Source organism: Oncorhynchus masou, chromosome 22 (assembly GCF_036934945.1).
Source record: "Oncorhynchus masou masou isolate Uvic2021 chromosome 22, UVic_Omas_1.1, whole genome shotgun sequence".
In the NCBI taxonomy this organism is placed as follows: Eukaryota; Metazoa; Chordata; class Actinopteri; order Salmoniformes; family Salmonidae; genus Oncorhynchus; species Oncorhynchus masou.
The window spans coordinates 38,948,508-38,965,667 of NC_088233.1; the positions used below are offsets into that span (position 1 = coordinate 38,948,508).

A 17,160-nucleotide genomic window follows, 5' to 3' on the forward strand; every position below is an offset into this window, starting at 1 on the left:
CAGATGGCAGTATGCGCCTTTTCAGCCCGTTTACCAATTCATAGAAGTAGTAGAGGAACATGGACTACTTCAAAATGGAGATGGCCTCAATGGCGCTGCCTGTGTGCTCAGATGACATAATGGGACAGATAAGAATCCTTCATCATTCTCTATGGGAAGTGATCCAAGCTGCTCCTCTGTAGACTAACATTGTTACTCGTTGTGAAGTCATAAATACCAGTTGGATATATTCATGTGCTTTGAACTCGTTGAGAAACGCTGATCAGCTAATGGCCAACAAACTGCGTCAACCATAAACTAAAAGTACAGCTATCATGCCTGGAAACAAATTCAAGTGTTCAAAAACCAAATTAATAGATTGCTTTTTATTAAAAAATGTTTTTGCATTTAACTAACGAAACGCTGTTAGATGTCATTTACTTAGCGTGTGGAAGAAGCCTGAGCTCATGGATGATCGTTTCCCACCAGTAATTATTTTCCTGTTGTGATTGGTGTTTTGTCCTATATTTTTAAACCCAGCACCCATAGGAGGCCTTTTGGTAGGCCATCATTGTAAATAAGAATTTGTTCTTAATAGACTTGCCTAGTTAAATAACTAACCGTTGGTGGGGCGTTCCAGTGGATTTTTCCCAGTCGTGTGATAAATACCACGTTCCCACTTGGTTATGAAGACAGCATATGATGATGTACTGTAGATGGTTTTCAAACAGACTAAATAGATGTGCGGTAAATCAGTTCTGGCATATATTCATTAAGTTGTTGTTGTAGTAATGACATTTATGAAGAAAGGGTAGGTTACATTCATTATGCATGCAGAGCTAGATAATATGGTAATACATTCATTATGCATGCAGAGCTAGATAATATGGTAATACATTCATTATGCATGCAGAGCTAGATAATATGGTAATACAGTCCTGTTAATCCTTACACAACCATTTAAAAGTTGTTTTGCCTCATCATCCCTGATGAAATGCATGGCCACATGCATTCGCAAAATAAGGCAACTCTACTTTCAAAAAAATCATTTCTGTTAAACGGCAACATTTCTTACTTTAAGGATGACATCCAATTCAAAGACTACGGTAGCTTTAATTTTATAAAAATTCAAACTTACATTACATAAAGCAGATATTTTTTGAATTATTTACAAATCTTTGAAAAACATTTGTGTACAGAATGTGTATAAAGATCTCAAAATAAAACACAAGATAACACCATAACATAAAAGCAAAACGCTAAGTTTCATGTGGGAATCAGTTTTCTATCTTTTATGACACACACAACTCCACTACTCTCCTTCCAACTCAGTCATTTCTCTTCTGGCCTGTTGCTTTGGGTTCCAAATGGAACCATATTCCCTTTATAGTGCACTACTTTTGACCAGGGCCCAAGTAGTGCACTGTATAGAGAATATGGTGCCATTTGGGATGCATCTTTGGAGATGTCCCTCACGGCTGCAGATCAGTGATCTTCCTCTTGCGGTAGTTGAGCACCAGGCTAGAGGCAGTGATGGTAGATGCGCGGCCCCTCTCCCAGTTCTGGAAGCTGTTGAGGCCGCTCTGCCCTGCCCTGAATAGTGCCCTCTCCAGATAATCCAAGCGCTCCACCAGGGCTGACGTGTCTTCGTTGTAGGCATTCTGTGAGGAATCCATGGTCCGGCGGAAACGACCAATGAATGTCTGGAGGTGAAGAGGTTAAGCCAATGATTTATACTGAACAAAAATAAAAGGCAACATACAAAATGTCAAAGATTTTACTGAGTTATAGTTCATATAAAGAAATCATTCAATTGAAATAAATGAATTTAGGCCCTAATCTATAGGATTTCACATGACTGGGCAGCGGCGCAGCCATGGGTGGGCATAGGCCCACCCACTTGGGAGCCAGGCTTAGCCAATAAATGTGTTTTTCCCCACAAAAAGGCATTAGACAAAAATACTCCTCAGCACCCTGACTCCCCTCCCCTCAGACGATCCCACAGGTGAAGAAGCCGGATGTGGAGGTCCTGGGCTTGAGTGGTTACAAGTGGTCTGCGATTGTAAAGCCAGTTGGACGTGCCGCCAAATTCTCTAAAAAGACGGAGGTGGCTTATGGTAGAGAAATCAACATTAAATTCTCTGGCAACAGCTCTGGTGGACATTCATGACAATTGTACACCACCTCAAAAGTTGAGACATCTGTGGCATTTTAGATTGGCCTGCTACTGTCCCCAGCACAAGGTGCAGCTGTGTAATGATCATGCTGTTTAATCAGCTTCTTGATATGCCACACCTGTCAGGTGGATGGATTATGTTGACAAATGCTAAAATGCTATCTAACTGGGATGTAAACAAATTTGTGCACAAAAGTTGAGAAATAAGCTTTTTGTGCGTATGGGACATTTCTGAGATCTGTTATTTCAGCTCATGAAACTCTTTACATATTGCATTTCTATATTTTTGTTCAGTGTACACTACTGTTCAAAAGTTTGGGGTCACTTAGAAATGTCCTTGTTTTTGAAAGAAAAGCATTTTTTTGTCCATTAAAATAGCATAACATTTACCAGAAATACAGTGTAAACATTGTTAATGTTGTAAATTACTATTGTAGCTGGAAACGACTGATTTTTTATGGAATATCTACAAAGGCCCATTATCAGCAACCATCACTGTGTTGCAATGGCACGTTGTGTTAGCTAATCCAAGTTTACAATTTTAAAAGGTTAATTGATCATTAGAAAACCCTTTTGCAATTATGTTAGCACAGCTGAAAACTGTTGTTCTGGTTAAAGAAGCAATAAAACTGGCCTTTAGACTAGTTGAGTATCTGGAGCGTCAGCATTTGTGGGTTCATTTACAGGCTCAAAATGTCGAGAAACAAAGACCTTTCTTCTGATACTCGACAGTCTATTCCATGCGAGGAATTGCCAAGAAAATGAAGATCTCGTACAACGCTGTGTACTACTTGACTTCTTGCTCAGTTGTGCACCAGGGGCTCACACTCTTTCTATTCTAGTTAGAACCAGTTTGCGCTGTTATGTGCTGTTATAACACAAGGTGCAGCTGGTGCACAACTGAGCAAGAAGACAAGTACATGAGTGTCTAGTTTGAGAAACAGACACCTCACAAGTCCTCAACTGGCTCCAGATACTCAATTAGTCTAAAGGCCAGTTTTATTGCTTCTTTAAATCAGAACAGTTTTCAGCTGTGCTAACACAATTGCAAAAGGGTTTTCTACTGATCAATTACCCTTTTAAAATTATAAACTTGGTGTTGGGGAATAATCAGAATTAGTTGGGTAACATAGATAGGATGTTTTATTTTCATGATATGCTTATGAGTTATTTCTCATAAGAATGTATTTTGTTGTACTATAGTGGTGGCCATTGGCAGTTATCTGTTCTATGTCAAGACTACGTTGCATGGGCCGCAGAGAGGGGAGAGGTCAAGTTGTCATCATGTGTAAACATATATTTTGCTCCACTGTGTCTGTGTGCCAGTCACTCCCTACTTTTCCCATCGGGGAGAGGAGGATGGCAGTGTCTGGAATCATTCTATGCTCCCTCTATCTTAACCTATAACCTCACTCTCCTCTCCGTGAGCTTGTCCAGGATTGGTTGTATTTAGAATTGGTTGTATCTAAATGACAATTTGTTATATATCATAGGGTGGGGGTAATGTCTTGGTACCATTTTTTTTATACCAAGAACAAAATAAGAGCTTTGTTTAGGAGTCCAAACTGAATGATAATTTATAGCCAACTCTGTCTGGCTAGGGGATACTCCTCTCTGAAGTATCATGTCGTCTGGGGGGGGGGGGGGTGGATCTTCGCGATAAAGGATCCCATTTGCCATTATGTTGGGACTCTCAACTTTTCATTAGAGATACTGAACTGTTGAAAGTCAACATGCTATTGCAATGTGGAAGGGGCTCTCAGAGAATTCATTGATAGACACTGAATTGATCTGAGAGTCACAGGGTTGTGATAGAGCTCAAAAAATTAAAGATGGACTTCGATAACTAACTCTGACTTGTGTGTGGTTTGATCTCATTATTAGGTAAATAGAGGAAATTTCCACGACACTTGGATTAGCTAACACAACGTGCCATTGGAACACAGGAGTGATGATTGCTCATAATGGGCCTATGTAGATATTCCATAATAATAGTCATTAACAAAAGTAACAGTGTGTACACTGTATTTCTGATCAATTTAATGCTATTTTAAAATGGACACATTTTTTCTTCTTTTCATATAAAAAAATAAAAATAAATTCTAAGTGACTCCAAACGTTTGATAGTAACACACACACACACACACACACACACACACACACACACACACACACACACACACACACACACACACACACACACACACGGGAGCTGTGTTGAAGCAGTGACTCCATCTTGGCACTCACCCTCTATTGTAAAAAAAGAACTAAAAGAAATACAGCTACAGAAACGCATTTATCAAGGTCTATATTAATTTTTGCCACATGTATTCTATTAGACATCTTAAAGCTGCAATATGTAACTTTTTGGACACCTGGACAATATTCACATAGAAATTTAAGTTATAGATCTGTCATTGAAAGCAAGTCTAAGACGCATTAAATCTGTTCTATTTTTGCCATTTCTATGCTTCCCGTACTTATGTTGCATTTTTGCATCTTTTACTTTCGGTTTTGTACACCAGCTTCAAACAACTGAAAATACAATAGTTTTGGTTAATGAAAAGACATTTAACAGTGGTTTAGATGGTACAATGGTTCTCTATGCTTGTTTTGTCAAACTAAAATTGGGCAAACTGTTAGAATTTTAGCAACCAGGAAATCGCGACGTGATTTTTTTCAAATTGTACCTTTATTTTTTGTACTTTTTACCCCTTTTTCGTGATATCCAAGTGGTAGTTACGGTCTTGCCCAATCACTGCAAGTCCCGTACAGACTCGGGAGAGGCAAAGGTCGCGAGCCATGCTTCCTCCAAAATACGACCCTGCCAAGCCGCACTGCTTCTTGACACATTGCTCGCTTAACCCGGAAGCCAGCTGCACCACTGTGTCGGAAGAAACACCGTACAACTGGCGACCGAAGTCAGCGTGCATGCGCCCGGCCCGCCACAAGCAGTCGTTAGAGCACGATGGGACAAGGACATCCCGGCCGGCCGGCCAAACAGTCTGTAGTGACGTCTCTAGCACTGCAGTGCCTTTGACCGCTGTGCCAATCGGGAGACTATTGCACATTTAAATGCATACTTTAAAAATTACACTACGAGCTAAAAAAAACACACACATACATACATACATACATACATACATACATATATATATATATATATATATATATATATATATATATATATATATATATATATATACACATACATATATATATATATATATATACACATACATATATATACACACACACACACACACACATATATATTTATACACACACACACACACACACACACATATACATACATATATATACACACACACACACACACACACACACACAAAAATACATACATGACGGAGATAGAAGAGCTGAATAAAAACATTTGATGAAACTCAGTCATCCTTTGTGGATGCAGAGAGACAACTAATAATCCTGTTGGATTCACTTGAAGTCATTGTTTTTCAAAGATGACTGATGTGATTTGTCAGTCTGCCCAGCAACATAACACTACGCAGCCTTTTAGTCAATGGTGACAATTCGATCACATAGCACCACCTCGTGGCTGACTATGGGACATAACACTGAATGGGTTTGTCAGTGTGTCCAACCATTTGACCTGGGTGGTGACTCAATCATAAACTTTCTAGTGATATTATACAACTAAAAGGGTACAAATTAGAGGTTGACCGATTAATCAGAATGGCCGATTAATTGGGGCCGATTTCAAGTTTTCATAATAATCGGAAATCTGTATTTTTCGACGGATTTGGACGTTTTTTTTTTTTTTTTTACACCTTTACTTAATCTTTATTTAACTAGGCAAGTCAGTTAAGAACACATTCTTATTTTAAAGGACGGCCTAGGAACGGTGGGTTAACTGCCTTGTTCAGGGGCAGAACGAGAGATTTTTACCTTGTCAGCTCAGTGGATTCAATCTTGCAACCTTACAGTTAACTGGTCCAACGCTCTAACCATCTGCCTCTTGTTGCACTCCACGAGGAGACTGCCTGTTACGCGAATGCAGTAAGCCAAGGTAAGTTGCTAGCTAGCATTAAACTTATCTTATAAAAAAAATCAATCAATCAATCATAATCACTAGATAAACTAGTAATATCATCAACCATGTGTAGTTATCTAGCGTGTTCTGCTTTGCATATAATCGATGTGGTGCGTATCGTTGCTCCAATGTGTACCTAACCATAAACACCAATGCCTTTCTTAAAATCAATACATAGAAGTATATACACTGCTCAAAAAAAATAAAGGGAACACTAAAATAACACATCCTAGAACTGAATGAATGAAATATTCTTATTAAATACTTTTTTCTTTATATAGTTGAATGTGCTGACAACAAAAGCACAATAATGATCAATGGAAATCAAATTTATCAACCCATGGATGTTTGGATTTGGAGTCACACTCCAAATTAAAGTGGAAAACCACACTACAGGCTGATCCAACTTTGATGTAATGTCCTTAAAACAAGTCAAAATGAGGCTCAGTAGTGTGTGTGGCCTCCACGTGCCTGTATGACCTCCCTACAACGCCTGGGCATGCTCCTGATGAGGTGGCGGATGATCTATTCCCAGACCTGGACTAAAGCATCCGCCAACTCCTGGACAGTCTGTGGTGCAACGTGGCGTTGGTGGATGGAGCGAGACATGATGTCCCAGATGTGCTCAATTGGATTCCGGTCTGGGGAACGGGAGGTCTAGTCCATAACATCAATGCCTTCCTCTTGCAGGAACTGCTGACGCACTCCAGCCACATGAGGTCAAGCATTGTCTTGCATTAGGAGGAACCCAGGGCCAACCGCACCAGCATATGGTCTCACAAGGGGTCTGAGGATCTCATCTCGGTACCTAATGGCAGTCAGGCTAACTCTGGCGAGCACATGGAGGGCTGTGCTGCCCCCAAAGAAATGCAACCCCACACCATGACTGACCCACCGCCAAACCGGTCATGCTGGAGGATGTTGCAGGCAGCAGAACGTTCTCCACGGCGTCTCCAGACTGTCACGTCTGTCACATGTGCTCAGTGTGAACTTGCTTTCATCTGTGAAGAGCACAGGGCACCAGTGGTGAATTTGCCAATCTTGGTGTTCTCTGGCAAATGCCAAATGTCCTGCACAGTGTTGGGCTGTGAGCACAACCCCCAACGGTGGACGTCGGGCCCTCATACCACCCTCATGGAGTCTGTTTCTGAACGTTTGAGCAGACACATGCACATTTGTGGCCTGCTGGAGGTAATTTTGCAGGGCTCTGGCAGTGCTCCTCCTTGCACAAAGGCGGAGGTAGCGGTCCTGCTGCTGGGTTGTTGCCCTCCTACGGCCTCCTCCACGTCTCCTGATGTACTGGCCTGTCTCCTGGTAGTGCCTACATGCTCTGGACACTACGCTGACAGACACAGCAAACCTTCTTGCCACAGCTCGCATTGATGTTCCATCCTGGATGAGCTGCACTACCTGAGCCACTTGTGTGGGTTGTAGACTCCGTCTCATACTACCACTAGAGTGAAAGCACCGCCAGCATTCAAAAGTGACCAAAACATCAGCCAGGAAGCATAGAAACTGAGAAATGGTCTGTGGTTACCACCTGCAGAACCACTCCTTTATTGGGGGTGTCTTGCTAATTGCCTATAATTTCCACCTGTTGTCTATTCCATTTGCACAACAGCATGTGAAATTTATTGTCACTCAGTGTTGCTTCCTAAGTGGACAGTTTGATTTCACAGAAGTGTGATTGACTTGGAGTTACATTGTGTTGTTTAAGTGTTCCCTTTATTTTTTTGAGCAGTGTATTTTTAAACCTGCATATTTAGCTAAAAGAAATTAAAATGTTAACAGGCAATATTAACCAGGTGAAATTGTGTCACTTCTCTTGCGTTCATTGCTCGCAGAGTCAGTGTATATGCAACAGTTTGGGCCGACTAATTTGCCAGAATTTTACGTAATTATGACATAATATTGAAGGCTGCGCAATGTAACAGGACTATTTAGACTTATGGATGCCACCCGTTAGATAAAATACGGAACAGTTCCGTAATTCACTGAAAGAATAAACGTCTTGTTTTCGAGATAGTTTTGGGATTTGACCATATTAATGACCTAAGGCTCGTATTTCTGTGTGTTATCATGTTATAACTACGTCTATGATTTGATAGAGCAGTCTGACTGAGCGATGGTAGGCAGCAGCAGGCTCGTAAGCATTCATTCAAACAGCACTTTCTTGCGTTTGCCAGCAGCTGTTTATGACTTCAAGCCTATCAACTCCCGAGATTAGGCTGGTGTAAACGATGTGAAATGGCTAGCTAGTTAGCGGGGTGCGAGCTAATAGCGTTTCAAAAGTCACCCGCACTGAGACTTGGAGTGGTTGTTCCCCTTGCTCTGCATGGGTAACGCTGCTTCGAGGGTGGCTATTGTCAATGTGTTCCTGGTTCAAGCCCAGGTAGGAGAAAGGAGAGGGACGGAAGCTATCTTGTTACACTGGCAATTCTAAAGTGCCAATAAGAACATCCAATAGTCAAAGGTATATGAAATACAAATCGTATAGGAGAGAAATATATTTCCCACAACCTAAAATGTCTTACCTGGGAATATTGAAGACTCCTGTTAAAAGGAACCACCAGCTTTCATATGTTCTGAGCAAGGAACTTAAACGTTAGCTTTCTTACATGGCACATATTGCACTTTTACTTTCTTCTTCAACACTTTGTTTTTGCATTATTTAAACCAAATTGAACATGTTTATTTATTTGAGGCTAAATTGATTTTATTGATCTATTATATTAAGTTAAAATAAGTATTCATTCAGTATTGTTGTAATTTTCATTATTATAAAAAAAATGTATTTACTTCTTTTTAAAATCGGCCGATTAATCGTTATCGGCTTTTTTTGGTCCTCCAATAAATCGGTATCGGCGTTGAAAAATCATAATCGGTCGACCTCTAGTACAAATAGATAAAGATCAATGAGAAATACTTTTGCTAAGGTAGTAGCACCAATGAGGCAGGAGTTGGGTTTCTGCACAGGGCCAGTATGTTTAAAATTGTAGTCTTCAAAAACCTTTTCCCCAGAATTGGGTTGCACAATTCTCTATACACTTCTCCCTTATATGAAATCAATGATGATGGTAAAAGAGTGATAGTACGATATCACCCCATGATTGATATGAAAGGAAAACTCCATTCATGCAAAACAAACGTTAGTTGGGATATGCAGTTTCTGGGGGGAGTGTCAAAGGAAAGTTTCAGCTTGCAGCCAAAGGGGGGGGGGGGGAGTAGTGGAGTGAGCAGTGAGATATTTATACCCTCTGATATCACTGTTTGTGTGCTGTACTCACCTGAAGTACTGCCTGGGCAATCTCCGGATTCTCAGGGCTGTCAAAGTGCAGCAACTGGGAGCCGAGGCCATAGTAATAGGGTCCCATCTTGTGAAGGTCTACTACAGTGGGGTCTGCGTTGAACACAGTCCTCCAGCCCTCTTTGTAGACCTTAGGCAGCTCCACTGAGACAACACGCCTCTTCCTCTCATACAAACCCTTTGCCAGGAACAGAGGCATCTCCATCTTCGTACCCTGGAAGACGGGAGAAAAATATTATTTTGGTGCTGGATCAAAAATAACATCGCTAGCTAGATATATACCCTTATTAGGCACACCCATCAAGTACCGGGCCGGACCCACTTTACCTCCAGAACAGACTGAATTCTTTGGGGCATGGACACATTGCTCAATTGGTATCAATAGACCAAACATGTGCAAGGAAAACATTCCCCACACCATTACACCACCAGCCTGTACCGTTGACACCAGGCATGATGTGGCCATGGAGTCATGCTGCTTACGCTCAGTCACTCAGGTCATTGGTACTCTAACTTCTTCTCGGGCACCCTCAGATGTTTCACAATTTTGTAGTAACCCTCAACTAGCTCACCTGATTCACATAGTCAAGGGATTGATCAAGAGATTGATCATTAGTTGAGAAGTTGAAAAAGGTGTGCTATCTCTGAAATAGATTAAATGGCTGGGGGTCCCAAGGAGAGGATTGAGAACCACTGGATTAGGTCACTTGTTTTGCCCATTCTAACATTCAATCAAACAGTAACTGAATTGCATCGGGCCTGTCTGCCTGATTTATATAGCAAGCCACAGCCACATGACACACTGTCTGTCGGAGCGAACCATTTGGTATACCTAATAAACAGTATACAGTCACAACAAACATCTCCCCAAAATGCATTTCAGTTTGGCCACGCACAAGGCTCATGACTTTATAACATTATATGGGTCTATAGCTACACAATTTGTGGGTGCTTATATTTGTCTCCTATTAATAATGAGAAATACAGCTGCAAGCAGCAATGCCGGGGTTCAAGCTGTGGGCCCACTGAGAACATCAGGACAAAATAGAATTAGCTACTTCTGTAGTCTTTACCACGCTTGCCAAATACCAGAACATTATTTTTTTTGCTTTTGATACATTTTTGGATCATTTCTAATGTTAAAACATCTTCTCCAGAACCACTCGCACCAAATTTGCTATATCGCGTCTATGGATGCACATCTTCAAAATGCAATATTTTCCAAAACTCTTGCTCAAACAACAAGGCCACTACAAGCCAATGAGATTGCATGAAATGTTTTTCTGTAAAACAGCTCCACCATACTTTACAACTTAGCTAGACTTATATCCCTGAGTCCATTAGAGTTCCATTAGCAGGCAATGGCCGGCTTTTGTCAGAAAAAATACAAATCTGATAGTTTTTTTATTTTTTATCCTGTTACCGGCCAAAATGACAAAAAAAAAAAATCCCATTGTAAAGTAATGCTTTTTATTTATTGATGGAAATACATTTGACCATCACGCTTATCGGCCTATAGGTTCATTTGCATAATTTAGTGGAATTAAATTGGATGGATAGGATACATGATGACTATCACACACGCAGAACATACAGAGCTTATTTTGAGCTGGATTCCTCCTGCAACTCCTCAGCTGGTTGCTGCTGGAGTAGTTATGAGGCATGGCTTACTTTGCTTCAAAGTAGTCTATAGGCAATATCCGATTACAATTTATCCGGCCATTTCTACTGTTCTGCGTGCCAGTTATGATTTTCATATGCATATTTTGTGGAATGGTTTATTTCAATAATAAAGCTGTAGTTTAAGTAATCATTGTCAAGTGGTTAATCATAAAAATAGGAATTCAAATGGGCTATGAGTTCCATGTACTCATTTCTTTAGCCACCAATGGATCATAGTGTATCAATGTGTCCATATGGCAGGGGCTGGTGATACAGAATTAGTTGACTTAAACATCTAAAAGTGATCATTTTATTTCCGATTTTTATGATTAACCCACCTGACAATGATTTTGAGAAACTAAAACGTTATTATCAACTAGGCCTATTGCCACACTCAGCTGCCCAAATAGGCATAGGCCCACGAGCTTGTGATTCGAAACAATCCACAGCAAAAAAAAGTGTATAAATTTAACCTTTACATTTTTTTTTTTAATAAATATTTCTCACCGATATGAAAAGGTCCTTATGCTTCCAAAACCGTACCACAAGCGATGCATGCTAATGTTTAGACTGAGCGTCACGGCAAAGATGTTTATAACTATCAGTGGTCGTGGCTCTTAACAAAACTCACCCCTTCATAACACCACGGCCACCCCACTCAATAGGCAGATCGATCAGGGCTGCATTTTCTGCACTAAACTGACCAATACTCACCTCCAACAACAACAACACAAAACCTCCCAGAATCCTGCCCAAAAACAATGACAATTTCTCTCAACCAGTGGCATATGGACTTCCGAGTGGCACAGCGGTCTAAGGCACTGCATCTCAGTACTAGAGGCATCACTACAGACCCTGGTTCGAGTCCAGGCTGTATTACAACCGGCCATGATTGGGAGTGCCAATGTCGTCCGGGTTAGGATTTGGCTGGGGTAGGCCGTCATTGTAAATAAGAATTTGTTTTTATCTGACTTTCCTATTTAAATAAAAGGTTAAATAAAAATGTAATAAATACAATTTTTAGGTGAGGGATGATGCCACCCTGTGATAAGCAGTTAACACTTTGTCTAAGGTAGGGGCGCAAAATATTTTGCTTTCCCAGCGCACCTCTTCAGGGTGCTGTTCGAGAGACGCATTACTGCAGTGCTCCACCACATAAAAATAAATATCATACAGCAGATGAACCACTGTGCCATGTCCTACCTCTAAAAGTTGCGTTACACTGCGGCACACCCTGCGTGCTGCTGCAGCATTCTGTGGCAGGTCATTTAATTCTCAGCCATTTCTTCAGTTACTGCAAGTTAGTTGCTAGTTTGACCACCAGAGGCCATCTTTGAGAAGCGTTTTATAGTATTCCGTACTGGCATGCCAGAGAATTTAAAACCTTTTTTTGTAGTAACATAGTATATGGGATTGATATGAAGAAATGTGGCTTAATTTGATTAATATCATGGTGTTTCCATTCAGAGAATTATTTTTGTAAATTCAGACCATTTCACTCTCAGAGCACACACTGGACCTTCGGGCCGAGGAGTAGGGTTGATTTGAGCGTTCCGGCCTTATAAAAACAGCAGTCAAGCACCCAAGCTAACGTTGGCTAGCTACTTCCAGACACAAATGAGACTACTCTGACCATTTTACTCACCCTAGCAGAGCTGGTAAGGCAGTTTTTGTGTTAACCAGAGCGTTGGTGACTGGAAATGTGCTGCTGGAAACAATTTCGCAATGTGTATATTTAGATTTTTTTCAAGTCGGGTGTTACCGGTGTCAAATGGCTAGCTAGTTAGCGAGGTGCGCGCTAATAGCGTTTCAAATCAGGGACGTCACTCACTGAGACCTTGAAGTAGTTGTTCCCCTTGCTCTGCATGGGCCGTGGCTTTTGTGGAGCGATGGGTCACGATGCTTCGAGGGTGGCTGTTGTCTGTGTGTGCAGAGGGTCCCTGGTTTGAGCCCAGGTAGGGGCGAGGAGAGGGACGGAAGCAAAACTGTTTCACGGGCACCATCTTAAATCAGGAGAATCTCCTCTTTGTAATTATGCAAGCCTGGGCAGTGAGCTCGTTTGTCATCAATCGCTAGGCCAGAAGTTTTTATTTTTTCCATTATGCTACGCAGACATAAACACAGTTGACAGCATCGAGGTTTACATTCTAAACAAGTCGTTTATTCCCCCGCGTTAGAACAACTTACATCTGGTTCCACAATAATGTTTTGTCAGCCATCTTTGTTGAAGGACGCCACAAGGCAAGGGTGGCTTAAGTCAAAATTCGTCATTGGAACCACTCGATATGATTGGTCAAATAAAAACCTTGGAACCCAAATGCACAATGAGTGCTCTAGCTCCCCCTTGTGGTGGTCTGGAACAATGAAGCCATGAAGCTGGGTACCTCTAAGTCCCACAGTGCAAGCTCACAACTTTTAAAGGAGGAACCACTGTAGAAAGTGTATGTGGCCTTTCTGTAGCCTACAGGCTGGAGATATATTACATTGTCATACATTTTGAGAAGGACACTTTTTACATCATGCAGGTTGCTCAGATCAAATAGCCTAACCTAAATGGCGTTCAACCAAAATAAAAATGCACTGGCATGTGAACAAACAAATCCTAAAAACAGGACAGGTCAAAGTAAAAGGGACCATTTGGAATGGACAATCACAACTGTTGTCCAGGAGTTTTACCCCATTGTCATTAGTGGTTTCAAGTTTGTATCTGTCCATTTTTGACTAAATAAAATACTTCTGTATTTCCCGCTGTTGTAAACAGATTACAAATAGGCTCGCGATAACACCTGATAAAGTTGGGTAGCTGAACCAATCATTTACGCAGTGGCGGGCAGTCCTTTTTTGCATGCTATTTTGGCATTTATACATGTCACATCAGTTTGCAAACAATAAAAAAAAATATATATATATTTGAGTTAAAAAAAGCCACATAAACATGGTCTCTTGTATTCTTGAGGAAGGCAGGTCAAAAATCCAGGTGTTTCAGCCTAGCTCAGTGCTTTCTGTGGTGGTGGGGCAAGCCAGGAGAAAATACGGAGTGTTGCACCGTGATCGGCTCAGTGTTCTGTCACTCATGGTGACACCACATCACAGCCAAGTCTAAGGGTAGAGCTAGAAAATTCTAGCCCCCTGGTTTCTGCCATAGAGTTCCATTAGAAGTGCCCAACCAAAAAGGCTCAATGTCATAAGCCACAGATCAAATGAAGTCAAATCACATTACGTGTACAGTAGCTTTGATTTGACTGATCATGTCAATATCATACTTTCAAAATCTTAGCTAGCAGTCTTCATCATGAATCAAGTCGACAATCTACTGATACATCCTTTGTAATCCTTGTTGTATGAAGGAAAATAATGAAAATAAATTATAGATAAAACGTATAGGTGCTCATCGGCCATAAACATTACACATGGAAATCACATTACACAAGGAAATCTCAAATTCAACAATGAGTGGTTTGGAAGGATTCAGTGTGGCTAACTGCAAGTATTGCAAAGCAATGCTATTCTGTGGAGTGGCTGTGTGGTCCAAACTCTATTATTTTAAACTAGGAAAAGAGACCCTTATCTTAAATATTCAACATTGGCCATGCTGTCAATGAAGCATGATTTGTGCAGCGCTCAAAACAACTAACTCCGAACTGAAAAAATCTGGCTTTAGTGAGTTTAAGACAACTGGGAACTCAGGAAAAATGAGCTACGACTGGGAAAATACATTTTGAACTTTTATCTAACTCGGAATTGTAAATTCGAAACTCGGGCCTCTTTCTAGAGCTACGACCTGAAGATCACTGACACCATCATGATTCAACCCCCCCCCCCCCCAGAGTTCCTGTTGTCTTGAAAGCACTATAAATCCAGAGAGTTACAGACTTTGATGATAAAATTTGCCAACAAAGAACCGCCGCACCACCTTCCTGTTCAAGTGAGCACAGCACAACAAGGTGAGTCCAACAATGTATTGTATGCTGTTGCATAAATGCTGTAATATGCCAGGGAGATATCTATACTGTAGCTATGAAAGTAATACTAGGAGTATGTTGTGTAGTAAGCTGTTAGTATCCCATGTGCCTTACACTAATAATTTTGTCTATTTACCCCTCTTAATTTCGAACCTACTGTTCTGATTTGGTGGTGCACATGTAGCCTATAATGTGTTTTAGAGAAATGTAATCAACACATTTTGGAAGAGCTTTCATTGTCTGCTTATATGCCCCCTGTATATATCCTACGGTTCTGACTTGCTGTACAGGGAGAATACACTAAGAACGGCCCATGTTCTGAATTCTGTCGCTGTACATTTCTAAATTGACTACTTCAGTCTTAGCTCGCTCAATAATGTCTTAATCGAAATTGCCTTTTATCTGCTCATCGCCCCCCTATGCCATAGTTTGTACATCTAAATTATCTGTAGAAACCACATGTTTAAGCAAGTCAGCTGTTTTGTTTTAAAGGTAGTAAATGAGGCTGAATTAACTGTTTCGCGACAGAAAAGGCTCCGCTGATAGCCAGGTGTAGCAGTGGTAAGAAGTTAGGGCTGCAGCTTTATGTAGGCACCGTTTGTCACCGTTATAGTGCAATTAATGTATTGTGTAGTGGCTTTGCTGGCATGCATCTCCCACTTTTTTTTTTTTTTACATGCTAAAATCACCAGTGCACGTCTGTTTGGTTCAGATTTTGTCCGGTATGGACGAGCCTTAATTTGGCCCAAACAAATGTCTATAAATGACTAATTTTCAACTTTCTTTCAGAACCTAAAATAAACCTTATTTCAACTTCCGGAAGAATTTTTTTTGTCAACGTCCGGAAAAGACGCCTTTTCAACATCCTGTAAAATATGCATTTTAAACATGAAATACCTTTCTCGCTTTCAATCAGAAACAAAATTGAAGTGAACTTAAACGCCTAGAAAATACGTATTTTTAATTTTGCTTTCCTCCAGTGACTTGTGTAATGTAATGGAACTGGGTCATGATCTAGGGCTAGTGAACGAGGTGACTGAATGACCAGCAGGAATACCAATTGGATAACTAAAACGATAACTAGTTAGCTAGCTAACAGCCACAGGTGGTGAGATTAATGGCTACACAGTAACATTATCGGATGTGGTTTTTCGCTCTACGTTGTTTCACATGTTCGACTGACCTCTTGAATGTCTCGCGAATCACTCGATTTCTCCAGGAATCCCAGTCGGGGAAATGTGCATTCTGTCCGACTGGGTAGCCTCTCGTGAGAAAGCAAAATGTCATCAAGAGATAAGAAATTCTCTTCCATCCCCACCCCGGGAGGCACGGGAAGGTACGAATGTGTTTCCATTAAAAATTCGCAGTAGTTCAAAAGTAGATATCTGCCAAGTTATTAGCGAGGTAGCTAACTTCTGCTGTGTGGGACTGTTTACACTTTGCTTCCCTGGTTTGGCGCGAAACTTCGAAATGACCCGACATGCGCAACAGTCCGCATTTGAGTCAGGCGAGAACAATCGATTTTCGACAGTCAAAACAATCGGATAAAGCAGTTTAGCTTTCTTAACATTTAGCCTATAATTACTGGTTCTTATGAGAAGAGTACATGAAAACGTGCACATGAAATACATATGCTTAATGCTTAATTTTCTTTGTTCTTTAAAAAAACAAACTCAAATCTCTGTACATTATTAGCAGACTAGCTATATTTTTCACTGATCATATCGGCTAAAATACTCTAAGCTGTATCGCTGAAAACACGTTAATCAGTCTGAAGATAGACTGAACAGCATGGTTATCTGAGGTAGCATGTATTTCTTTGCAACAACAATGCAAGTTTAAGTAATGGTGAGTGATTAGTAACTTGCAATTACTAATTTAGCCAGTGGAGGTCCCAAGGTCGCCTTTGTTTGTATGAAGCAGTTAAAATATTTATCTTGTAGGTTCGTGTTTGTGGGGGTGTGTGTGTGGGGGGGGGGGGGGGCTAGGCTATGTTTAATGACCA

The 17,160-nt window shown here is 40.8% G+C and overlaps 1 protein-coding gene across 1 annotated transcript; it reads right to left on the bottom strand.

Annotated features, from left to right (window-relative positions):
* Positions 1-356: 356 nt before the first annotated feature.
* gins3 (GINS complex subunit 3) lies at positions 357-16,609 on the bottom strand. Its single transcript, XM_064930157.1, has 3 exons — positions 16,339-16,609; positions 9,512-9,745; positions 357-1,682 (listed from the first exon to the last, which is right to left on the bottom strand). Exons 1-3 carry the CDS (start codon positions 16,507-16,509, stop codon positions 1,452-1,454), a joined length of 636 nt encoding a protein of 211 aa, XP_064786229.1. The 5' UTR covers positions 16,510-16,609; the 3' UTR covers positions 357-1,451.
* Positions 16,610-17,160: the final 551 nt, after the last annotated feature.

Excerpts from the sequence above, each read along its gene's own strand:
- gins3 (XM_064930157.1), bottom strand. The coding sequence starts at position 16,509 with ATGGAAACACATTCGTACCTTCCCGTGCCTCCCGGGGTGGGGATGGAA. Across the intron at positions 9,746-16,338 it reads ATTCGCGAGACATTCAAGAG|GGTACGAAGATGGAGATGCC; the intron begins GTCAGTCGAACA and ends CCCGTCTTCCAG. Across the intron at positions 1,683-9,511 it reads TTGCCCAGGCAGTACTTCAG|ACATTCATTGGTCGTTTCCG; the intron begins GTGAGTACAGCA and ends CTTCACCTCCAG.